The sequence below is a fragment of the Corvus hawaiiensis genome, chromosome 2 (genome assembly GCF_020740725.1).
Source record: "Corvus hawaiiensis isolate bCorHaw1 chromosome 2, bCorHaw1.pri.cur, whole genome shotgun sequence".
Lineage (NCBI taxonomy): Eukaryota > Metazoa > Chordata > Aves > Passeriformes > Corvidae > Corvus > Corvus hawaiiensis.
Window position 1 is genome coordinate 122,103,691 of NC_063214.1, and position 24,327 is coordinate 122,128,017.

Genomic DNA, 24,327 nt, shown 5'->3' on the forward strand with positions numbered 1-24,327 from the left:
TGCCCGCGCTGCTCCGCGGCCGCTGCGCTGCTCCGGCTCGTCCCGCGCGTCCCGGCGCTCCCGGGCAGCCCGGCATGGCGGAGAGCCCCGGCCGGCCCCCGGAGCGCAGCGATGTGCCGCGGGAGGGGGCCGAGGACGAGGCGGCGGCGGGGGCTCCGCCCGGGCTGTGCCCCGAGGGGGCGGCCGAGCCCCCGGACGGGCCCGCGGAGGGGCCGCGCCTGAGCGCGGAGGCGGCGGAACCCCCCCGGGACAGCGGCTCCCTCGACGGCGCGGCGGAGAGCCCGGGGACACCGAGCGCGGAGCAGCGGGACCCCGGCGGGGACAGCCCGGGGCACGAGGGGCAGCCGGGCGGGGAGCCGGGGGCCCCGGGGGTGATGGACGGGCCCGAGGGCTCCGCGCCGGCCAGAGCAGAGCCCGAGGGAGAGGCGGTGGCACCGGCGGGGACGGAGCCTGAAGGGGCAGCCCCGGCGGCGATGGAGCCCGAGGACGCGGCCGCGGTCCCGACGGCGACAGAGCACGAAGAGGCAGCCCCGACAGCGACAGAGCCCGAGGACGGCGCCGTGACCCCGGTGGGGACGGAGCCCGAGGGCGCAGTGGTTGCTCCGACGGGGACGGAGTCGGAAAAAACAGCCCCGGCGCGGACAGAGCCCGAAGGTGCGATGGTGGCCCCGGCGGGGACGGAGCCCCAGGTGAGAGAGGCGGTGAGGGAGGAAGCCCCGACGGAGAGAGAGCCCCAGGAGGCGGCGACGACAGTCCCGGCGGAACCAGAGCCCGAGAAGGCTGCGGCGACAGCCCCGGCGGGTACAGAGCGCGGAGAAGCAGAGGCAGAAGCAGAGCCCGGAGAGGCAGAGGCGCCATCGAGGACAGAGGCCGGAGAGGCGCTGAGACAGGCGGTCCCAGAGGGAAGAGAGCCCGAGGAGGCTGCAGTGACAGCCCCAGTGGGGACATTCCCAGAGGATCAAGTGCGGGAGGAAGCCCCAGCGGGGACAGTCCCCGAGGAGGCTGTGCAGGAGGCACCCCCGGCCGATGTGACAGTGCTAGAGGATGAGGTGCAGGAGGCAGCCCCGGCTGGGACAGTCCCTGAGGAAGGGGCGGCCCCGGTGGGGACAGACCCCGAGGATGCGGTGCAGGAGGCAGCCCCGGCTGGTGTGACAGTCCCTGAGGATGCGGTGCAGGAGGCAGCTCCGTCAGGGACAGTCCCTGAGGATGCGGTGCAGGAGGCAGCTCCGGCAGGGACAATCCCTGAGGATGCGGTGCGGGAGACAGAGGCAGCTTCAGCAGGGACAGTCCCTGAGGATGCGGTGCAGGAGGCAGAGGCAGCTCCGACAGGGACAATCCCTGAGGATGCGGTGCAGGAGGCAGCTCCATCAGGGACAGTCCCTGAGGATGCGGTGCAGGAGGCAGCTCCGTCAGGGACAGTCCCTGAGGATGCGGTGCAGGAGGCAGCTCCGTCAGGGACAATCCCTGAGGATGCGGTGCAGGAGACAGAGGCAGCTTCAGCAGGGACAATCCCTGAGGATGCGGTGCGGGAGGCAGCTCCGTCAGGGACAGTCCCTGAGGATGCGGTGCAGGAGACAGAGGCAGCTTCAGCAGGGACAATCCCTGAGGATGCGGTGCAGGAGGCAGCTCCGTCAGGGACAGTCCCTGAGGATGCGGTGCAGGAGGCAGAGACAGCTCCGTCAGGGACAGTCCCTGAGGATGCGGTGCAGGAGGCAGCTCCGTCAGGGACAATCCCTGAGGATGCGGTGCAGGAGGCAGCTCCGTCAGAGACAGTCCCTGAGGATGCGGTGCAGGAGGCAGAGACAGCTCCGTCAGGGACAATCCCTGAGGATGCGGTGCGGGAGACAGCTCCATCAGGGACAGTCCCTGAGGATGCGGTGCGGGAGACAGCTCCGGCAGGGACAGTCCCTGAGGATGCGGTGCGGGAGGCAGAGACAGCTCCGTCAGGGACAATCCCTGAGGATGCGGTGCAGGAGGCAGCTCCGTCAGGGACAGTCCCTGAGGATGCGGTGCAGGAGGCAGCTCCGGCAGGGACAATCCCTGAGGATGCGGTGCAGGAGGCAGCTCCATCAGGGACAGTCCCTGAGGATGCGGTGCAGGAGACAGAGGCAGCTCCGTCAGGGACAGTCCCTGAGGATGCGGTGCAGGAGACAGAGGCAGCTCCGTCAGGGACAATCCCTGAGGATGCGGTGCAGGAGACAGAGGCAGCTCCGTCAGGGACAGTCCCTGAGGATGCGGTGCAGGAGGCAGCCCCGGCAGGGACAGTCCCTGAGGATGCGGTGCGGGAGGCAGCCCCGGCAGGGACAGTCCCTGAGGATGCGGTGCAGGAGGCAGCCCCGGCAGGGACAGTCCCTGCGGAGGGGGGCGCGGAGGCTGCCGAGAGCCGCGGGGCAGCGGAGGTGGCCTTGCCCGCTGGCGGTCCCCGGTCCCCGGGCGGCCCCGGTGGCGAGGCCGCGGCGGAGGCGGAGCGGGGACCCGCAGCCCCGGCGGGGACAGGAGCCCCGGGGACAGCGGCCAGCGGGACCCCGGGCCCCGAGAGCGGGTGGGGCGCGGCGGATCGGAGCCTGAACGGGGAGCGGGGCCGGGCGCAGAGCGAGGAGCACCGGACAAGCTCGCCGGCAGCCCTGGAGGAGGAGGAGGAGGATGAGAAGCAGGAACACGACATCTCCCTCTTCGTCAAGGTAAGGGTGAGGGGCTGCCGGGGAATCTCCGTAGGGAATCTCCTCTTCCAGGAGTCCTGTGGTGAGGGGCATTTAAATGTGGCAGGCGAAGGGCCAGCCTGGCTAAGGTGATTTGGTTATTAATGTCCAGGATAAACTTGCCTCGGGCTCCTCATTCCTTCAGGAATTGCTGGCATAAGGAGATCTCCGTGGATTTTCAGATCTCCAAAATGCAGGGAGAGGGGTTCTCATCACGGGGGCTGAGAGGGAAGAACCTGGGAAATGTCATTTCAAATGCGGTGCTGGGATTTGCTAACAGGAATTATGGGCGACGTTCAGAGAATTGCCCCAAACTTTGGCAAGGCTGAATTCAGAGTCAGTAAAGAGCATCCCTCGTAATTGTCCAGTTCGTGTTTGTTTGGGCAGGGAAGATTTGCGTTAGAGGGAAATGGGGGGAAAAAAAATCAAACAGAGAAAACTTAAACTAATTTCTGATATTTTACTGAGTTGAGCTTTAGACTTTTCTATCCTGTGCCTGGAATCCCACCAAAATCCCTGGGATTTGGCATGGAAACAGCAGCCATCCACGGAGTCTTTGTCAGATGGGAATTTTCTGTGTGTACAAAGCATCTGGAGGTGATTTCTTCTCTCTTCTCTGACCCCTCTGGACTAAAACGTGGAGCAGGGTGGGATAAACGTAAAGCTAAGGAAATAAAACTGGGGGAGCAGAAGGCATTTGGGACCTTCTCCTCTACAAACCATCCCATGCTGTACCTCCTGAGCTGGCTGAGGCTGCTTCTGCCAGCCAGAATTCACCTTAAAATTAAAATTCAAACTTAGTGCCAAATTAAAACTTCATGGAAGGAAAACATGGCCAAAATTAGAGAGCAGCCTACAGAATAAGAGCATTTGTGGTGACTCCGTGGTCCCCAAATATTAGGATTAAACATGGGCTTTGAAAATATTTGTGAATTAATGAAGGCAGAAGGAGAAGGGAGGAGCATTTTTGTGATGGGCTTAATATTGGGAATTTAAGGATGCCTAGAAAATATTCCAGCTGCTTTTCTAATTAATTCTGTATTACAAAGTTTAAGGATTTTACCTCACCTGGAGCTGGATTTTTGAAGCTGGGATTGGATTAGTTTTTAGTTAGAGGTTGGCACGAGTTTCTCCAGGAAAAGGGAAAAAAATAAAAAGCCAACTGGAGAGCTCAGCATCTCCCCAGGCACCAAAACGTGCAGGGGAATGAGGAGCAGTGGAAGTGCCAGGACAGTCCCTGCTCTGCTGCTCTCACTGAATCTCCCCCTGCTCCAGGCAGCAGGAAAAGGGGGTAAAGACAGGGAGACTGGGAATTCTCTGGGATGGCTCAAAGCAAAAACAGGGAGACTGGGAATTCTCTGGAATGGCTCGAAGCAGGTTTGAAGAGCACATCCCCAGTCTGTGCTTTAATAGCTGTTCGTGTGTTTTGGTCGAAAAAGAGGGAGTGGATTCCAAGGTGGGGCAGTGTGAGCTCTGGAATTGGGGATTATTAATGCCACATCCAGCCAGGGATTCCTTATAAATACATCATCCACCAGCTCCCTGGCCTCCTTCCAGCTCCCATTTCAAACTTTACCCTCTTTAGCACCCCTGGGGAGTGATGGGGATGTTTGAAATCCTGGGATTATTGCCTGTCCTGTTCCCAATTTCTGTGCTGTCCCTATTTCTGTGTGCCCCAACCCCTGCTGGGGTTTGGGTTATTCCTGAAGGGTCAGGGTGAGGTTTGTCTGCCTGAGTGATGTCTGTGCCTCCATCACACAGCTGGGACGGGAGGGCCACGCCATGGTTTGATAGCACAGTACAAATACAGAGAAATGTAAAAATAAATCCCCAAATGGGAGAAAATGCACAAGAAAACAACACAGGAATAGTGCTGGAATAATCCTGGCAGCTCCCCTGCTGGGGAATGTTATCCTAGGCCAGGCCAACATTGGAATTCTTGGTGCTCTGCCAGTGGTAATGTTCTAAGAAGCATCACCCTCAGGAAGAAACCCCCTGGAAGAACAAGACCACCTCAGAATTCCCTTGAGGCTTTCACTGGGTGCTCCCTGATTCCCAGTTGCCCATGGAACAACATAATTTATTTTCTTTAGATAACAATACCCATTATTCCAGGTGTTCCCAAGGCAAAGGCTCCCAAAGGTCATCCAGATACCCTTTTCATTTGGGAATTCAGTTCAGTGTCCCTGGCACCTTGTGCTCTCTGGTTCTTCGAAGGCTTTTTTCCCCCTCTGTAGCAAAAGCCCTTTATTGACCAAAACATTTCTGTAAATGTCAATTTTTTTTACCACTTGAATATACTGGAACTCTCACTAAAATTCACTCCACTAATTTTAAGCAATAGAACATTTATCGAAGACTTAAGAGCTTATTTCTAAATTGGAATTGTTATCTAATTATTTATAGTTAGAAAACTCAACAGAATCACAGCTGCAGATTTCAGAATTCCAAGGATTCCTGAGGATTTCTCTGTAACACAAACACTTGGCCAAACAACCCAGTTGGAGCACAAGGCCTTGCTCATTTCCCAAAACATTTCTCCCCAATTTTCAGGGTTAAATGGATTTTAGTCAAAGCTGACCACAAGCACAAGATAATAGATTTTATCCAAGGAAAAGCAGTGGGATTTTTTCAGTTTGGTGACACTCTTGGTCTCTAAATAATTTATTTCCATTCAGAGAATGATTTCATTCCCACAGAGACCAAGGTGTTTCGGTTTGGCCAAATTTAGAAATATATCCTCTGAGAGAAGGCACAACCACCGCTCCCCCACCAGGTTCGGGGAAAAAAAAAATAAATTTTCCTTGAAGGAAAGTGAAGAAGATAAAACTATTTATTTAACAAACACACGGGAAAGGAAAATAATGTTAAATGGTAAAATCTTTCGCTGTGGAGGAAAAACCTGGGAAAGTGTTCGAGTCCTCCCTTTGGTCTCCTCAGAGCTGGGGCTTGGGCCGGGGCCAGGCCCTCTGTGCCCGGTGGAAAGTCCTCCCGATGTGCTCTGATGTTACAGCAATCAAGCAGTCCAGTAGAAAATGGGAGAAAATCTGAAATTCCAGAGAAGGAAAAGGAAAGTCCAACTCTCAGTCTCTCTCCGGAGAACAAGAAGCTGAAAAAAACTGGCCAAAAACTGACTGGAAAGCAGCCAGCCGGGTGCTTCCTCGCTCCCCTGCTCCAGCTGGGGAAAAAAAACCTGCTATCTTTTTGTGACCTTGAACAAGCAAAAACTGCTTTGAGAAAGTTTTGCTCAGTTTTTTTCCTTCCCCCTCTCAAGCTCAGTTTAGAGGCATAGAAAGACGCAAAAATTAATTTCTGGGCATAGGCAGCGATATGGGATACACATCATAAGGTCACCCCAAGACACAAGGTTACTTGTTTGAAGCAGAATTTCCCTGCACCACTCCTGAGATACCCTTGAATGACTTTGCACAGAGCTGTGCAGAGTTACAGAAAGGGCTAAAAAAGGGGAAAGGAAAAGCTTTGCTGGCAGTACAGAAATGGGAACACCAAGGGCACCCCTGCCTCCAGAGTCAGTCCACCTGAAATGGGAATGGGTGTTCCTACAAAAAACAATGTTCCTTTCTCTGATGTGATGAATCTGGGCCTTAAACAGAACTTCGATTATAAAGTAGCAACTGAATTTTGAGTGCTGTGGGTGAGAAATCCGTGGGCAGCAGGAGCTCAGCTCACTGGAACCCCTGGATGCCCCTTCAGTGGAGCCTGTGCTGCACCTGGTGCTTGGTGTAAACATCAGAATTGTCATCACTGAGGAGGCGTTGGTGCTGAAAATCTTAATTTTCCCTTCTCAGTCAGGGTGTAAATGAGTGAGGTGAGTGTGAGTTGTACAGCCAGTAACTGATGGCTGTACCCAGATCCAGCTGGGCAGCTGCTTATGGGCCTTTTGTAGTGCAGATTCACCACAGGAGCTCAGTATTTAGATGATCTCGGGCAGTGACATTGAAGATTTCTGTGTGCAGAGTTACAGCAGCTCCACACACTGGGTTCTGCTCCTTTCTCCTCACTCCCTGTTTTTATCTTTCCTGAACTCCATTCCATGGCCCTTCTGCAGGACCTTGTCTCAGGTGCCACATCCCTGCCACTAAAATCCTGTTGTTTTTTATAAGTTGCTTCCCTCCACCATTCTTTAGGATATTTTCATTTGCATTGTCAGTGAGACCTTTCTGCTTTTGTAACTGAGGAATTATGAAAGCTCTGGGCTGGGGACAAGGTGGGCATCGGGCACAGCTGGGCCTGGCTGGGCTGGGAGGGCTTTTCCAGCCTCAGGGATCCTGGGATTCTGTAGAAGTTATCCTACAGAAGAAGGAAAACTTAATCCCGGAGAAAGCCCCTGCCCTGGAGAAGCACAGGAGCAGCCCCGAGGCTGGACGTGCCAACACCGGGCTCCAGCCACAGCTGCTCGGCACTGAGCCCTGCGGGGCTGCCCAGGAAGAGCAGAACAGCCCCAGTGCTCCGCTGCTGCTCCATTGCTGGGTGATTTGGGTTCCTTGGCTGCACAAAAAGCCCCAAAGCAGCAGAGCTCTGTTTGTCCAAAGCTGGAAGTTGGCTCCCTTCCCCGTGGGTATTTGCCCTCTCACAGATCCCTTTTTTTCAGCTGGAAGATGGCAATTTCAGGTTCCCTAATGCAGCTTAAGAGGAACTGGCATTACAAATTCCTTTCATAACTCTCCAGGTTGTTGTGTGTGCTGGGGGCACTGGCAGCAGCTGTTCTGGGGGTTGGAATGAGATGGGCTTTAAGGTCGCTTCCAACCCAAACCAATCAGTGATTCTGACTAAATCATACAAAAATAACTTAAATGCAACTTCCTATTCCTGATCATTGATTTCTGTCTGTTGGTTTGTGTCAATCTGGAAAAGGACTTTGTTCTGTCACTTGTCTAAATCACAGAATCACAGAATGACCAGGGCTGGCAGAGCCCTCCAGGATCACCCAGTGCCACCCCAGCAGCACCAGCAGCACCCCAAAGCCTGTCCCCAAGGGCCACATCCAGACTCCTCCTGAGCACTCCCAGAGACAGTGACTCCAGCACTCCCTGGGCAGCTCATCCCAAGGCCTCACCACTCTGGCAGGGAAAAATTGTTTCCAATCTCCAACCTGAGCCTCATTCCACCCCTGCCATGGGCAGGGACACCTCCCACTACCCCAGGTTGTTACAAGCGCTGTCCAACCTGGCCTTGGACACTTCCAGGGATAAGGGGACCACAACCTCTTTGGGTAAATACTTCATGGAATCATCTTTTTCCATGCTTTGGAAGTGCTAAATCTCCATGTGCCCCCAGGGCTGTACAGGCCGGAGGCCTCTCTTCATTCCCAGGACCAATCTCTGTGGTTTGAAGGTTTGTTTTAGGCACAAAAAAAAAAAAAAGAAAAGAAAAGAAATAGAAAGAAACATCTTCAAAGCTTCCTGGCCCTTTTCCTGTTTTTATTTCCTCCCAGCTGACTGCTCCAGTAAAGCCCCACACCATGTGTTTTGCTTTAAGCACAAGCTTAAAGTCACGTGCTATGTAAGCCCTTCATTAAACAGGGAACCCTTTCCTGATCCAGTCCCAGGGCACAGCTTGGTTTTCGTGCTGGCTGGAACCAGCAGAGTCTCCTGATGAGATCAGCCAGCTGCCCAAATTCCAGCCATGGGGCCTTTGCTCCTGAGTTCTGTCTTTGTAAAACCTCCTCTTACCTGTGCTCAGCACAGAGCAGGGCCAAGGATGGGAGTTCTCCTTGGCTGCTCTCTGCCCACAGTCCCTGGCTGTCTGAAATTAAACTTCAGTCCCTAAATCCTGCTGGAGAGCCTCAGCCTTCCTCAGGAACTTCTCTGGAAGTGTTCTGGATGTGGGACATGGTTGAGGAGTGGTGATGTTGGGACTGGATGAGCTTGAAGGGCTCATTTTGGGATGAGGTGATGATCCTGCACCTCTGCCAGGGAATTTTCATGCTGTTGTTGAATTTGAGGTTGAATTGATGTTTTCTGTGGAGGAATAACAAACCAGTCTAGAGAACTCATGGTATTCACAAATAGAAAACATTAGAGTGTGGGGAGTGATTTTCTGGAAAGGGTTTTGATCAATTCGTTGGAAACTATAACTCTACAAAACTTGAATTATTAAAAAATCAGGGGAAACTTAGGAAAGGGCCTTCTTTAAATAACAGTTGGTAGTGGAAGGTGTCCCTGCCCATGGCACGGGTTGGAATGAGAGGATCTTCAAGGTCCTTCCAACCCAAACCATTCTCTGATTCCATCAGTGCTATTTTTATGGAAACACCACCTGCCCATGTGAGGCCTTTCTTCCAGTCCTGTGTGGACCATGCAAACCCATATTTATGACTCTGTTAGTTGAAATTCTGTGAAGCAGAAGTCATAATGGAAGTTCTCAATATGCCCAGGATTTTTCAGGATGTTTATTCCTGGTGATGCCACTTGGAATTGCAGCTTTACAGTTTTTAACCAGAGAGAGACCCCTCCTCTTCAGATGTGGGAAAGGGAATCAGGCAGCAAAAGGAACAATTAGAGTTTATGGAAGGGGAAGCGAAGTGTGGAGACTTCCTCCTGTGCCATCACTGAGTGTATTCCCTTTGTTTTCCCTGGAAAGGTCCTGCAGCTTCTTTTTTCCCCCAGGGGTTTTGGGGCACTGAACAGGGAATGGTCCCGGCCCCGAGGCTGCCAGAGCTCCAGGAGCGTTTGGACAGCGCTGCCAGGGATGCCCAGGCTGGGATTGGTGGGGTGTCCGTGCAGGGCCAGGGGTGGGACTGGGTGATCCCTGTGGGTCCCTCCCAGCTCAGGATATTCCCTGACTCTTTAAAAAGGAATTGCTGTCCCCCAGACTCTGCCCAAGGGAACGCCCTGTGAAGGTGACCCAAGATTTCCTTGCTGAGATGATAAAATGTCCCCCTGTGATAAGGCCCTGTGTGCATTTCCATTTGCAATGTCTGGTTATTTCCTGATAAAAACTCAGCTCAAGTGACTCCATCCAGTTGCTGCCAATGACATCACCTTCTCAGCACTGAAGGGTTTTAATTCCTTCCTAAAAATACTGAGTTTCTCTAAGAAAACAGCTTGGACAGCCTGACACTGCTGTGGGAGGCAGAGGGACAAAGGTGGAATTCCCCTTTTTGTTTCATTTCTCTCCATATGCTGAAATTTGAGCACATGTAAGAATACTCCAGATATTCAGAACTGGAGTTGGCAGAGAACAAAGTCAAACAGCAGGGCTGGAGTAGTGAAAGTGAACCTGAGTTATTCAAATGGGGCAGTTACAAACAAGTTAAACATTGACTCTGATTTCAGAAAAATTCCCATTTGTGTCTTGGTCAATCATTGACATTTCCCTGGTGGCTGTTTTGGAAAGGATTTTTAAAAGCTCTTAGAGAACAGGAGCGCTTCTTAAATACAAGAAATGAAGTCTTTTCATAATGTGGCAGATGAAACTCAAAACAGGGTCCAGAGATACCCTAAAGACTTCAACATTTTGGAGCCCGTGCTGCCTGTGGAAACAAAACCACCACCAACCCCTCAGCAAAACCATCAGGTTCCTCTGTCAGGAGCTTCAAGGGGATTCCCCAGGATCTGGGATCACAGGGACAGTCCTGAAGTAAATACCAGCCTTAGATCTCACTGCTTCCTGCAGTGTATCATTAATTAAAACCCCTATTTTAATTAGCAGTGCTGTGTTTCTCCTCATTTCCCAAGGAAGTGAGGTGCTGGGGAGAGCAGGATGGAGAATAGTCTGGAATTGGAATTTACACTGGGAAGGGAAGGTCCTTCTATTCAATTTTTAACTGTTCTGTGAGGTCCTCTCTCCACTGCAGCTGACAGAGTTTATTTTATTCTTTCCACGTGGACCAAAAGATCACAAATTATTGGAGGTGAAAAAATCCCCCCACTCTTTTAATCTTTCACTTTTACCTCTTGATTTAAATTGGGATTTTGGCACAGTATTTTCTACCTGAAGCTGCATTAAAAAGCTTCTTTATTTGAGTATTTCTTATTGATTTACTTCTTTGTTTACAGCACAAATCACAGGTATTTCATACATATAATTTTTATGTATAGAACTATATAGATAGTTTTTATCCATATAGAAGTACATAGATAGTTTTTGTATATAGTTTTTATACAGTTTTGTATTTAGCTTGAAGCAGCCCAGCTGTGTTGCAGGGTCAGTACAAATGCAGTGTAAAACAGGATGTATCACAGAAATACCAGTTAATCCATTTTTCCCAGCCCTGTAACACGTTCAGGAATATAAAACCCTTTTGTTGAAGTAATTCCCTGTAAGAATTTCCGAAGGATGGGAGGTTTTTTTGTCTCCAGGGTGAGCTGGCACCTTGCCACGTTATTAAACAGGGATTAGGAATAGCAGGGAGGGATTTAACCATAATTCCTGTAACAGGATAAATGGTTAATAGCATTTGGGCTGCTGCTTGTGACCTGGGAATGTTCCCTGGAACACAAACGGGCCCTGCAGAATTCCCAGCACTGGGAAGTTTGGGAATAGCTGGTGTGAGATCCAAACCACTGACCTGGAACTGGGCGGTGTCTCCCGGCTCCAATTTCACCTGGGTTTGGTTAAAGGGCTCTGGGTTTTCTTCCACTCCTGGAAAGGTTTTGAAAATAATCTTGAAAATCAAAATTAAAGACTGGGTAAGGATTAAGAGGAGTGATCAGAGCAGGTCCAAGCTGGCCTTGGGCACTTCCAGGGATCCAGGGGCAGCCACAGAGCCTCCCCAACCTCACAGGCAGGAATTTCTTCCTAAAAGAAGGTGGTAATTCATTATCATCATCGACTGAAAAAGTAAACAAATGGTGATGACTCCAGTCACTGCTGTTCTGAGTGAGACACAAACCAAGGATAACTCATGCAAAATGGCAATCACTTGTGTAGGAGAAAGATACTCCTAAACTGGGCAAGATTATTGTAAACTCTGCTGAAGCGCAGCTGAAGATTTCACTCTCTCAGTCCACAATTTAATTTCCCTATTTCTTTTTCTGTTTAATTTTCCCTGCACTGCCCCGTGCTCTGCTTAGTCCTGTAGCTACTGCTGTGGCTTTATTTGCAGGTCTGGTGTAGGGAGATATATTTGAGGAAATAAACCTGCAATTTGCATTTTTCCTTTGTAATTTCATCATATTTTATGGATTTTCTTTTTAAACACCTGTAGAGAGCCACAGGTGTGCCTGGAAATTCCTGTGACACCATGAGGGGCCTGGCCCAAGGCAACAGCAGAGTTGTAAAATCACAGAATTTGTTTATTCTCCTCTTTTGTAAAGGGCTTTCACACATAAATTTAATCTTTAATGTAAATAAGGTGAATATGAGCACAGCCCCTAGAAATGCAATACAAGACATCTCACCTTTTAATTTCCACCTGCACTCTCTTGGTTTCTGTTCACTTTACAGAATTATCATTGAATAGTTCATTTATTTATAACCTTTATCAGATCTGGCAGAGTGTAGAAATGCTGGGCAGGTTTTAATATCAAAATCAAATTTAAATGGGTATTTCATCTAAGTAGCAGGACTGAGTTTTGGCCTTTTGTTTCTCATTATTTATAAAGCAACTGGACAAAAGTAAAAAGGTTAGTGCCTCAAAGTTGCTTCTTAATGAAGGAGAATTCCTCCTTCTGCATCAAAAGCATTTAATGATTTACAGAGTGATTAAGTTAATTTCTGCTGTAATTCCTCACCCCGCAGCCCATGGGCAGTAAATGAAGCAGCGAGAGAAGAAAAGAGGCTTTCTCTGCTCTGAGGTGGCTCTTGGCACACAGGGGAGAGAGACCTGGATCCAGAGGGAAAATCCTTCCCCATGAGGGTGGGGAGGGGCTGGGATGGAATTCCCAGAGCAGCTGGGGCTGCCCCTGGATCCCTGGCAGTGTCCAAGGCCAGGCTGGACATTGGGGCTTGGAGCAGCCTGGGACAGTGGGAGGTGTCCCTGCCATGGCAGGGGTGGCACTGGATGGGCTTTAAGGTGCCTCCAATCGTTCCATGATTCCATAATTCTATGAAATTACAGCGTCAGCCTCATTTTCCTCTCTGTTGTCTATAGAGAATTAGAATTTTCAGATGGGTGTCACTCCTTCGAGCTGTGAGCACTGCTCAGTGCATAAAAACAGGGCTGAGGGAGATATCCCATAAATATCCAACACATTTTTAATCCTGAACATGGCCTGAGGACCAGCAGCATTCAAAGAACAATTTCCAGTGGAGAGCTTTATTAAACATACGAGTCATGAAACCTAAAATAAGATAACAGCAGTAAATTGATTCCAACACTACATGAAAGCAAACTTAGACAAATTCCAGAAAGCAAACAGAATGGGAAAAGCCTTCATAATGGAATTGGTGGCTGTGAGGAGATACTCAGTGGCCAGGCTGGGAGGATAAACCTGCACAAGACTTACAATGGGAGGGAGCAAGAGTTTCCTCATTTCTGCAGGTGGGGGCTCAGCCCAAGCCCACACTCAGGGTCAGGGCAGCCCTGCACTGGCTCAGCTGATGCCCTGCTCCAGGTAAACTCAGCCTTGAGCCAATACTCCTAATCCCTGATCACCAACACCAGCTCAGAGGTGTCCTGTGCTGGCTAAAGCTGTGCAGGTGTAAAGTTAATTCCTTTTACCACCTTCACCTGCTCTCATTTCCTTTCATTCCCTCCCACTTGGCATCTCCTTTAGGCCCAGCTTTGGCCAAAAGCCTTAAATCTACACAGGGTTTTATAAAAACCCTTCCAAAAATCCCCTGCTATTCCCACATCCCTGCTAATGGTTTGTATAAATATTTTCAGTTGGCTTTTTAAGTGGGGAGCAGACTTTTCATTCTGTATTTGTTCAGTACTGAATTCATAGTGCCTGGATGCTGCTCTGAAGGTTTGTTTCCCTGTGTCCATGAGGAGAAAGGAAAACTTGGCCAGAGGGCAGGGCTGGATGGGATATTGGGAAGGAATTGTTCCCTGGGAACAAAGGGGAGGCCCTGGGTCCTTGGAAGTGCCCAAGGCCAGCTTAGATGGGGCTTGGAGCAGCCTGGGACAGTGGGAGGTGTTTATTTTTCTCGTAGGAGAAAAAAATGAAGGGAAAATCCTTTTTTTATTTATTTTTTTCCCCCTGAAGGAGTGTCCAGCTGCTGTTTTCACACCTCTCTTGTTGAACTTCACTTTGGGGATGTGACACACAGCAAGAGTCAACCCCAGAAGTACCAAAAATACAATTTCTCTGCAGAAATCACCAGAAATCACATTTTAAAGATGATTTTTCTTTTTCTTCTATTTGGCTGAAAAAAATAAACAGCGGCTGAAACATCTGCTTTTAGTGTTGGATGTTGGTGGGTAGGCATAGTTCTAGGGCTGTTTAAAAGCAGTGGAATACTAAGTGGCAAAATCGGTACTTTCCCCGTGAAAACGTATTTTTAATTGCAGCTGCTGTAGCTTCAAATTTAGCCTGGAATTACAATTTCAGCATCTCAAATGCTCTCCAGAGCAACATTTCAAGGCCAGTAGGTGGCATCAAAGCGGTTCTGTAAAATGCAGTGTTTGGGTGTTCGTGCTCCAGCCTGAGGCCACGGAATGACAGCAGAGAGAGAATTCCAGGTGATCCCTTCCTGACGAAAAGCTTTGGATTGGATGCGATCTGAGCCTGTGCTGCGTCTGAGCATCACATAAAATGTTAATAAGTTCATTAGAGTTGCATCCAGTGAGCCAAAATTAATTGTAATTGTAATTTTTTAACAGCACTAATATTGCCCGACAGAAGTAATTTTGGATTTTTAAAAGGTTTTATATAGCCACGATATAATTTTAATATATTTGCTATACGTATTTTAATATTGCTGAAACAGAAGTAAATTCGGTGGGGTTTTCAGTGTTTGAGTCGTGTAGAAATCTGCAGAAACACTGCACAGTCATCAAGGGTGTAAAAAACACTGTGTCCTTCAGGAGCAGATGGGGTATTTTGTTCATGGAATCCCAGAGTGAATTGGGTCGGAAGGGACCTTAAGGATCATCCCATTCCACCCCCTGCCATGGCCAGGGACACTTTCCACTACTCCAGGGTGCTCCAACCTGGCCTTGGACACTTCCAGGGATGGGGGGGGAGCATTGAGCAACCTTTAAAATTGAAGAAAAATTATAATTAAACCTTAAATTTAATATTTTTTTAGTTAAAAGAGGGTATCTGTCACAGCACACTGCCAGAACACAGTTACATCTAGAAAATAGACATTTAGGGTCTAGAAAACACCGGGAGCAGCTGAGGGAGCTGGGAAAGGGGCTCAGGCTGGAGCAGAAGAGGCTCAGGGGGGACCTTGTGGCTCTGCACAAGTCCCTGACAGGAGGCGCAGGGACAGGGGGAGAGGAAATGGCCTCAAATGGCACCAGGGGAGGCTCAGGTTGGAGATTGGAAACAATTTTTCCCTGCCAGAGTGGTGAGGCCTTGGGATGAGCTGCCCAGGGAGTGCTGGAGTCACTGTCTCTGGGAGTGCTCAGGAGGAGTCTGGATGTGGCCCTTGGGGACAGGCTTTGGGGTGCTGCTGGTGCTGCTGGGGTGGCACTGGGTGATCCTGGGGGGCTCTTCCCACCTCAGTAAATCTGGGATTCCGTGGTCCGTCTGATCCCCTGTGCTGTATCAGCAAAATCCCCTCAGGTTCTCCCCAGCAGAGCTCACATCCTGTGGGTGCTCAGTCAAAGGCCTCTCCCTATCCCCACCCTCTGTCTCCGAGCTCGTCCTGGGTAGAGCTGGTGCCTTGGGAAATGCGGTGTCGAAGGCACTCCCAGATCACCACAACAGGGATCCTGCTGATCCACAGCTGCTCCAGAAGGGACAAACATCTCCCTGCATCCTCAGGAAGACACTTGGTCACTTCAGCTCTGCCATGGCTGGCTCAGCTGCCCAAAGTGCCTCAGTTCCCCTGATTTTTTTTGCTCTCCAGTTCAGAGGACCCACAGCGTACCCAGCACAGCCTGTGAGGCCCTGGCACAGGTTGCTCAGAGAGGTTGTGGATTCCCCATCCCTGGAAGTGTCCCAGGCCAGTTTGGATGGAGTTTGGAGCACCCTGGGATAGTGGAAGGTGTCCCTGCTATGGTAGGGGTGGCACTGGGTGATCTTTAAGGTCCCTCCCGATCCAAACCAGTCTGGGATTGTGTTGGGTGCACAGCTGGCAGCACAGCTGGGCAAGGGCAGCGGGTTTGTGGCAACACCTCCACTTCCAGAGAGCCAGCTGGGAAGGAGCTGGTGGGATCCAGCTCATCTCCAGACGCACCTGCCTGCTCCTCCAGACAGGGCCCATCCCAAACAGTGTCCCCAGGCTGCTGCTTCTCCCCTGGGTGCAGCCTGGCAGAGGGTGGGGGTGCCCATTCCCAGCACGGAGGAGTCACCATGAGACCCTTCACCTTTCCTTTGGGATGGGTAACACCTGACGTCAGAGGCAGGATGAGACCAAATGGTGCTGTTGTGCATTTAGCTCCGTTCTGAGCCATGCTGGCAGCGTTTCAGGCTCATTGTTTACAGGATCCACAGCAGTTTTGTGTCTCCTGGCTGCTGGAAGCTGCTCAGCGCTGCAGTGCAGTGCTCTGAGTAGGAGGAAAACCACAATGGCAGCTTTTGAGCAGCTCTCAGCTTTGCCACCTACGAAACAAGGCTTTCCCGACAGAAACAAGACTTCTCTAACCCAGCAGTCCAACTGCTGTAGCATTTCTGAGAGTTCTCATCCCCCAACAGTGCTGGAGGCACTCCTGGTTTTCCCAGTGGTTGCTGCAGTACCAGGGGCAGAGACCACAGGGATTTGTCCTGGGAGATTCTTTGGGTTCACAGGGAGAACCAGACAATTTATCCAGTCCTTGCCATGCATCCCTTGAGCTCCTGCCTGCTCCAGGCCAGGCCCTCGTTTCCAGCCATCGAGCTCTTTGTGAAGGTGAGCACTGTGCAGTGTGTGTTCATGGAGGAGTTTTTGCTGTATCTGAGATTTGTTTGATAGCAGTGAGCGAGGGAAAAAGGACAGACAGAACGGGTCTAATTCATGTGTCTTGTTGGGTTACGAGGGCTGCAAACCTTAATGAATTAACTGAATAAATGAGACACTTGGGTTTTTATATGTCCACCCCTGACATTTAACCTAACTTTGAAAGCTGTGCTTTAGGAGAATCATGTGAAGGGCTTAAAAATGAGACCCCTGATCTCTTGCAGTGTCACATGAAGTCTCACTCAGTAGCACCTCTGCAAGACTTTGCCTCATTTTAACAAAGCCTCTTAACAAATTGCGATATAAATTACATGAGAGCAACACTTCTGTGGCCACCGTCTCCAGGGCTCCCACAGCCCTTCAGTTTGATATTCTTAATTAATTGATTGATTGATTTCTGCTTGTTCTCTTCAGTGCTTTAGACATCACATCTCTCTTTAGGCTGGTAAATATTTCTCTGTTCCCTTCCTGTGCTCATAAGCTGATTGAACTCGTTTTAATCTTGTAGTGACTTGTGCAGATTTATGTTCATGCAGACAAATGAGCTGGAGGCTGTTTCCTTTGGAGGGACTGCTGTGATTTATACACAGATGTATTTATAATTTGGAATTTTTCCAATTGTAGGCTGGCAGTGATGGGGAAAGTATTGGAAACTGCCCGTTCTCTCAGCGCCTCTTTATGATCCTGTGGCTCAAAGGTGTCATATTTAATGTCACAACCGTGGATTTGAAAAGGTGAGATTGTGACTTTTAATTCTGAGATCTTAACTTTTTAGCACAACTTTTCCAAAACGGGGATTTTAAAGGGTGACTCTTCTCTGCCAGGCTGGGAGAGCTGGGTGTGTCCATCCTGGAGAAGAAACAGTTCCGAGGAGACCTTAGAGCCCCTTCCAGTGCCTAAAGGGGCTCATAAAAAGGAAGGAGAGGGACTTTCTATGACTTTTTCTTTCCCAGAAAACCTGCGGACCTGCAGAACCTGGCCCCGGGCACCAACCCCCCGTTCATGACTTTTGACGGGGAAGTGAAAACCGACGTCAACAAGATCGAGGAATTCTTGGAGGAAAAGCTGGCGCCGCCCCGGTACCGCATTCCTGCTCCCCTGGGGGAGCTGCACGTGTCGGGGGGGTCCCAGGGGGCTGGTCCAGCTCAGGGGTGACTTTGGCTGCTGTGAGACAGAGCTGGAGCCGGGGGTGTCACTGGGGTGTCCCCAGGGTGTCCCCAAGTCACAGCTGTGCTGCTCCCACTGCTGTCCTTCACCCCGAGCTCACTGCTGAGTCATTCCCAGGGCATGGAATCCATCACGTGGAAAGCTGGGGGCTGCTGCAGAAACCTGACCTTGTTCCTCTGCTTGGGATCGTTTGAGGTTTCCCTCTTCACACCGTACAAATAATTGTGCTTCCTGGGTGCAGGGGGTTGGAGGCTCAGGGGGACCTCACTGCTCTCTAAAACCACCTGAAGGATGCTGCAGTGAGGTGGGGTTGGGCTCTTCTGCTGTGTCCCAAGTGAAGGGATGAGAGGAAATGGCCTCAAGTTGTGCCAAGGGAGGTTCAGATTGGAGACTGGAAAAATGTTTGGTCTTTGTGAGTGGTCAGGCATTGGAATGAGCTGCCCAGGGTGGATCACCATCTCTGGAAGTGTTCCAGTCATCTGGATGTGGGCCTTGGGGACATGGTTTGGGGTGGTGCTGGTGGTGCTGGGGGATGGTGGGAATGGATGATGCTGAAGGTGTTTTCCAGCCCTGATGATTCTGGGATTCTGTGGAGCCAAGGGCAGTGAGTGCCTCGTGCACAATGGACGTGCTGGGGCTCTTTCAGAGTGTCCACGTGGGTCCATCAGGCTGCACGTGAGGGTCTGAGTTTTGGATTTGTCCTCCCCCAAACCATGCTGTCCCTCCACTGTCCCAGCATTGTGTCCCCTACCCCACAGATATTTTCTCCCCTGGGATATCCATCCCTCCCTGCGCTCCCTTCTCAAGCAGCCAAACCTGACTTAAACCAGGGAAGCAGCTGCTTCCCTCCACTTTTCTCCACCCTTATCCATCCCTGGCAGCTACAGCTCCTGGAATGGCTGCTGTCACCTTGCTGATGCCCGAGTGGGCTGGGCCAGGAGCCTGAGAGGAGCAGCAGCTCCTGCGAGCGGGGATTTTCCCTCCACTCCTCCTCATGGCAGGAGCCACGTTCCAGGCAGCCTCACCTCTGGAGGAGAAAGCCTGGAAGTAAACCTGGGATGTTTGGGCAGTGCTTGCAGCAATAACAGCCATTTCCCATTGCCCTCAGGAAAAGATGATTTAGGTAGGGTTTAAAGTAGGTGATTTTGAGTTTAGGATGGCTCCCTTTGAGTCCTGTGTGGCTGTATGTGGTCACCCTACAAATAAATGTGTATTAATTAGTGGAGACAAAAATAAAGGCTAATTGGATAGCTTCTTTTTGTTTCTTTGAACTTCTTAGGTATCCCAAACTTGCACCGAAGCACCCCGAGTCGAACTCTGCAGGAAATGATGTCTTTGCAAAATTCTCTGCGTTTATAAAGAACCCAAGAAAAGATGCAAATGAAAGTAGGTACTGCAGTCCTGTCATCAGCCCTGGGAGGGAGAAACCAGACCTGTGCAGCTGTAGGACACTGCTGGAGATGTCCCATTTCCAGCTCAGGGATTTTCCAGAGCATGGAGGCTGTGGAAATCGGCGCCTGTTCCCTCTTTTAGTCGAGGATTCCCAGCATCGGTGAAAGCAGATACTGCTGTCACCATGGGAGCACCAATTCCAGCCTCTCCTCATTCCTTCAGCTCTGGGGTCTGTGAGGCTGCACCTTCCCCACAGCTTTGCCAAAAGCACAGCCCTCTGGAAGTGAGAGATTCCCTATGTCCATAAATATTGAGGACTCCAGCCCCTTGGCACATCCCTAAAGCAGGACCCTCATGACCACCATGGACTTGCCCTAGGCTGGAGGAGGGCAGGGTTAGATTAAATATTAGGGAGAAATCCTTTCCTGTGAGGGTGGTGAGGCCCTGGCACAGGTAGGTTGTGGTCTCCCATCCCTGGAAGTGTCCAAGGCCAGGCTGGACAGGGCTTGGGGCACCCTGGGGTAGAATAGAATGCATAGAATATTCTTGTTTGGAAGGGACCCACAAGGATCATCAAGTCCAACTCTTTAAGTGACAGTGGAAGGTGTCCCTGCCCATGGCACGGGGTGGCACTGGATGAGCTTTGAGGTCCCTTCCAACTCAAACCATTCCAGGATTCTGTCTCTCTCCTTCAGCTCTCAGGCCTGTTCCCTGGGCTGGCTTTGTACAGCCCAAAGTGGCATCCCAGGGACTTGCTGTTGTCACTCCAGCTGTGCTGCCCTGCCTGTGGGCAAGCACTGGCCCCGTGGCTCCCCAGGCAGGAGTCAGTGTGAAGGCAGAGCCAGGCCAGGTGCCAAACCCCGCCCCACAGAGGGTTTGAGGAGCCATTCCTGGTAACACAGCCCCAGGGTGGTTTTTCCCAGAACTCCCTTTAGCTCCTTAGAGCCCTTATCCCAGCATTAAGGTGTAAGCCTAGGATGAAGGAATTGCAGGAGTTGGCACAGCCAGATGTCTGGGTTGCTGCCAGGAGACAGGATGCAGGAGTTGCTTGGTGCCACAGGGCCCTTGGTACAGGCTTGAATGATCTTTTTTATTCTCTTAACCCAGATTTGGAAAAATCCTTGCTTAAAGCCCTGAAGAAGCTGGACAACTATTTAAATAGCCCCTTGCCTGATGAAATCGATGCTTACAGCATGGAGGAGATCACTGTTTCCAGCCGGAAATTCCTGGATGGAGATGAGCTCACTTTAGCGGATTGCAACCTCCTACCAAAGCTCCACATAATCAAGGTTTGCCTTTGCTTTTTTAGCCTCCTGGAGGGAAGGGGAAGCACAGCAGCTTAAATCCTTTTCTAGAAGGCAGAGGGATCCTTTCTCTATCCTGAGGCCACACCCATGGACACTGAGGCCATCTCCTTTCAGCACAGCCGGGCAGATCCTCACTTTGGTGGTTGTAGGTGTGGAGGAGCTGTGTCGTGTCTGTGCTGTGACTGCAGTGGCTGAGCTGCTCACAGCCACAGGGATGAAATGAGCACTGGATTCAGGGCTGCAGAGAAGTGTTCTCATCTGCATGTCACATGCAAAGTGCACATGACCACAGCCAAGGAAGGTTAGATGTATTGTCCACCCCAATTTCTGTCTCTCCCATGTTTAATCTCCAATTCTGGCTTTGCTGAGAATCCCCACTGGTACCAGTCTCCACCTGCTGCCTCCCAGGTAAGGCTCCACACCTCCTCTTGCAGGGCTGTGGAGCATCCACACACACCTGAACAGCTCCAGTGACCTGGGACTGGTGTCGTCATAGCCCAGAAGACTGGAGAGGGATTTTTCAAAAGGGCATGGAGTGACAGGACGAGGGGGAATGGCCTTGAGCTGAAGGAGAGAAGGGTTAAATAGGATATCTGGAAGAAATTCCTCCCTGTGAGGGTGGGCAGGCCCTGGCACAGGGTGCCCAGAGCAGCTGGGGCTGCCCCTGGATCCCTGGCAGTGCCCAAGGCCAGGCTGGACATTGGGGCTTGGAGCAGCCTGGGACAGTGGGAGGTGTCCCTGCCCATGGCAGGGATGGAATAAGATGATCTTTAAGTCCCCTTCTGACCCAAACCATTCTGTGATTCTACTCTGGAAGAGAAATGACCACACTGGAATGTCATTGGTTTTCAAACAAACAAACAAGGTCACTTCAGGAAGTTTCCTGTTAGACTCCTGCTTTGTCAGAGGAAGAGTCGCTTTCCGACACCTCCACAAGTGAAAACTTTGCCCAGACTTCTCCTGGTTGATGCTATTGCAGAGAGCAGCCCGGGATGAGCCTTTTCCCCTGCTCAGGCATGGCAAATCCTGGGAGGCAGCCAGGGCCAGCACGGGGAGAATCCCCTTGGGTCAGGTGAATGTCTGGAGAAGGACAGAGGAGGAATGTCACACTGTCACATCACTCTTGCTGCCTGCAGGCAGGGATTAGGGATCAGCCAAGAGCTGTTTTCCCTGATCACTTGAAATTAAGGATTTAAATACAAAATACAAATTTTTCCTGTTTCAGTGAAAGTTTCCAAGTATGGGCCAATTTATTCCTGTAGGATTATTCTGTTAATTTGGGCTTAAGTTTGCTGGTTTAACCTGTGTCTCTTCCAGTATGTTCTACTGATCCATGTAGCTTTGCATATCTTTAGCAGATACAGATATACACACACCAAACAAATCTTTTACAGTGAGTTCAGCAGCTTTCTTCATCCCATATCTTCTTCTTAGGTCTTTCCCTCTTCTTCCCCTTTGTTGCCAACAACACCAGACTCACATACTGGAAATGAAAAATGGGCATAAAGAGTAGGCTTGGGATGTTTGGGGGTTTTGCAGATTACATGTGTAATGATATTTTACTTTTTTTTCTTTTTTTCTTTCAATGAAAGGTTGTTGCAAAAAAATACCGAAATTTTCATTTTCCACCTGAAATGACAGGGATTTCGAGATACTTGAAAAATGCATACGCAAGAGATGAATTTACAAACACGTGCCCTGCTGACCAGGAGATTGAATATGCATATTTGGATGTGGCAAAGAGAATGAAGTAACCAGAAGATGCCTCTGTTTATTGCTTCTGTGATGGGCAACAGCCAAGCTGGAAAAGCAAAAACCAGCAGAGATTCTGCAGTGTGATTTTAAGTTCTGCTATTGGCCAATCCTTGTATAATGATTGTATTGCATTATTTACTCCTTCTTAAATGATGTGTGTGTGTGTTTGTGTGTCTTGCGCACTGGAATGTCGGTTGTCCATTCCAAGGAAAAGGCATCCATCAATAGTAAAGAGTTGTAGGATTTAGGGAAGCAATATAAGTCACACACTTAGAGCAATACCACAGACTAAAGCACTGAATTTTGAGAAGAAAAAGCCCTGCTTGAACACCTTAAACCTGTCATTAGTGCTGCCTCTGGTCTCTGTTTCACATTTGTTACCCAACTTCACCTTTGATTGCATGGTTTCTCTTTGCTTCACTGCTCTGACCCAGAAGCCCCTGATTGAGCTGGAGGGAGCCCAACTTGCAGGTGGGACCACATCTGACATTCCCCAAGCCTCTCATCTGGGCTGGAGCCCTGCAGGGCAGCTCCACCAAGAACAATTCGTCTTCCCATTGCAGGAGTCTCCTTTGTTGAGGGAGAGAAAGAAAGAGAATTCCTGCCTTCCCCTCTCAGGCTGGATTAGTCCTCGAGCTTCCCTCTTGGTGCTCCCAGAGAGAGAGAGACACTGGCATTGGGTATTGGGCAAGGGAGGAGGGAGACACTTGGTTGTTGCTGTACACAGAAAAAATGAGTGAACATCCAGTCCTAAATACTCATGGGATTTCTTTGTCCTCCTTCAGGGATCCTTACTTGGTTTTGGAAAGCAAAGAGGAGCAGGAGAGGGCCTAAGAAAGGAACAATCCTTGTGTACCCTCTGACAGGAGGGGGCAGCCGGGGGGGTCGGGCTCTGCTCCCAGGGAACAGGGACAGGACAAGAGCAAATGGCCACAAGCTGTGCCAGGGGAGGCTTGGGTTGGACAGCAGCAGGAATTGCCCCATGGAAAGGGAGCTCAGGCCTTGGAAAGAGCTGCCCAGGGAGGTTTGGAGTGCCCATCCCTGGAGGTGTCCCAGGAAGGGCTGGAGGTGGCACTCAGTGCTCTAGGCTGGGGACAAGGTGGGCATCGGGCACAGCTGGGCCTCGCTGGGCTGGGAGGGCTTTTCCAGCCTCAGGGATCCTGGGATTCTGTAGAAGTTATCCTACAGAAGAAGGAAAACTTAATCCCGGAGAAAGCCCCTGCCCTGGAGAAGCACAGGAGCAGCCCCGAGGCTGGACGTGCCAACACCGGGCTCCAGCCACAGCTGCTCGGCACTGAGCCCTGCGGGGCTGCCCAGGAAGAGCAGAACAGCCCCAGTGCTCCGCTGCTGCTCCATTGCTGGGTGGGCGGTGATTTGGGGTCTTTGGCTGCACAGCCCTGTCCAGCTGCTCCCACAGGGATGTGTCAGGAACAACACAGAGCTGCTGCTGCCTCAGCTGCGGCTGCACCGGGGGAACCCCTCCCGCCTGGCACAAGGCTGCTCAGGGCAGGCAGGACTGGTGAGGAACACACCCAGCCTGGCTCCAGGGACTGAACTCTGAGGGGGTTTTTGGAAGGAATTCTTCCCTCTGAGGGAGGAGAGGCCCGGGCACAGGGTGCCCACAGCAGCTGGGGCTGCCCCTGGATCCCTGGAAGTGTCCCAGGCCAGCTTGGACACTGGGGCTTGGAGCCACCTGGGACAGTGGAAGGTGTCCCTGCCCACATGTCACGATCAGGTGAGGGAGAGATGCCTCTGCCTCACTTAAGGGCAAATGAGACCAGAGGACGGCAACATTGGGATCTTACCCAACAACACAGACTTGATTTCTCAAGAAGTGGGAGGGAGGGAGGGAGAAAGAGCAAACACCTGTCAGAGAGGGGGAGACACAGAGCCGGAGATAATCAGCTGGAACTACATGAGCTTTAAGGCCCCTGCCAACGCCACCCGTTCTGTCGCTGGAGAAGTCGGACGGGCTCCAGAAGTGACTCCAACGCTGCTTTCTGCTGCGCAGCTGCTGCTCACAGGGGCCTCACTGGGACTGAGTTTGAAAA

General features: G+C 51.0%; 1 protein-coding gene across 50 annotated transcripts; it reads left to right on the plus strand.

Moving 5' to 3' along the window:
- Nucleotides 1–22,429, plus strand: CLIC6 (chloride intracellular channel 6). 50 transcript variants are annotated; one of them, XM_048291925.1, is made up of 8 exons: nucleotides 1–1,310; nucleotides 1,359–1,400; nucleotides 1,485–2,681; nucleotides 17,280–17,389; nucleotides 17,609–17,734; nucleotides 19,102–19,208; nucleotides 20,322–20,503; nucleotides 22,114–22,429. In XM_048291925.1, the coding sequence occupies exons 1-8, from the start codon at nucleotides 75–77 to the stop codon at nucleotides 22,273–22,275; spliced, it is 3,162 nt and encodes a 1,053-aa protein (XP_048147882.1). In that variant the 5' UTR covers nucleotides 1–74; the 3' UTR covers nucleotides 22,276–22,429. The 50 variants fall into 50 exon arrangements, with proteins under 50 accessions (XP_048147882.1, XP_048147890.1, XP_048147930.1 ...); XM_048291933.1 differs by having other exon boundaries at nucleotides 1–1,295; nucleotides 1,386–1,400; nucleotides 1,443–2,681; XM_048291973.1 differs by lacking the exon at nucleotides 1,359–1,400 and adding an exon at nucleotides 1,317–1,358 and having other exon boundaries at nucleotides 1–1,268; nucleotides 1,491–2,681.
- The last annotated feature ends 1,898 nt before the right edge of the window (nucleotides 22,430–24,327 follow it).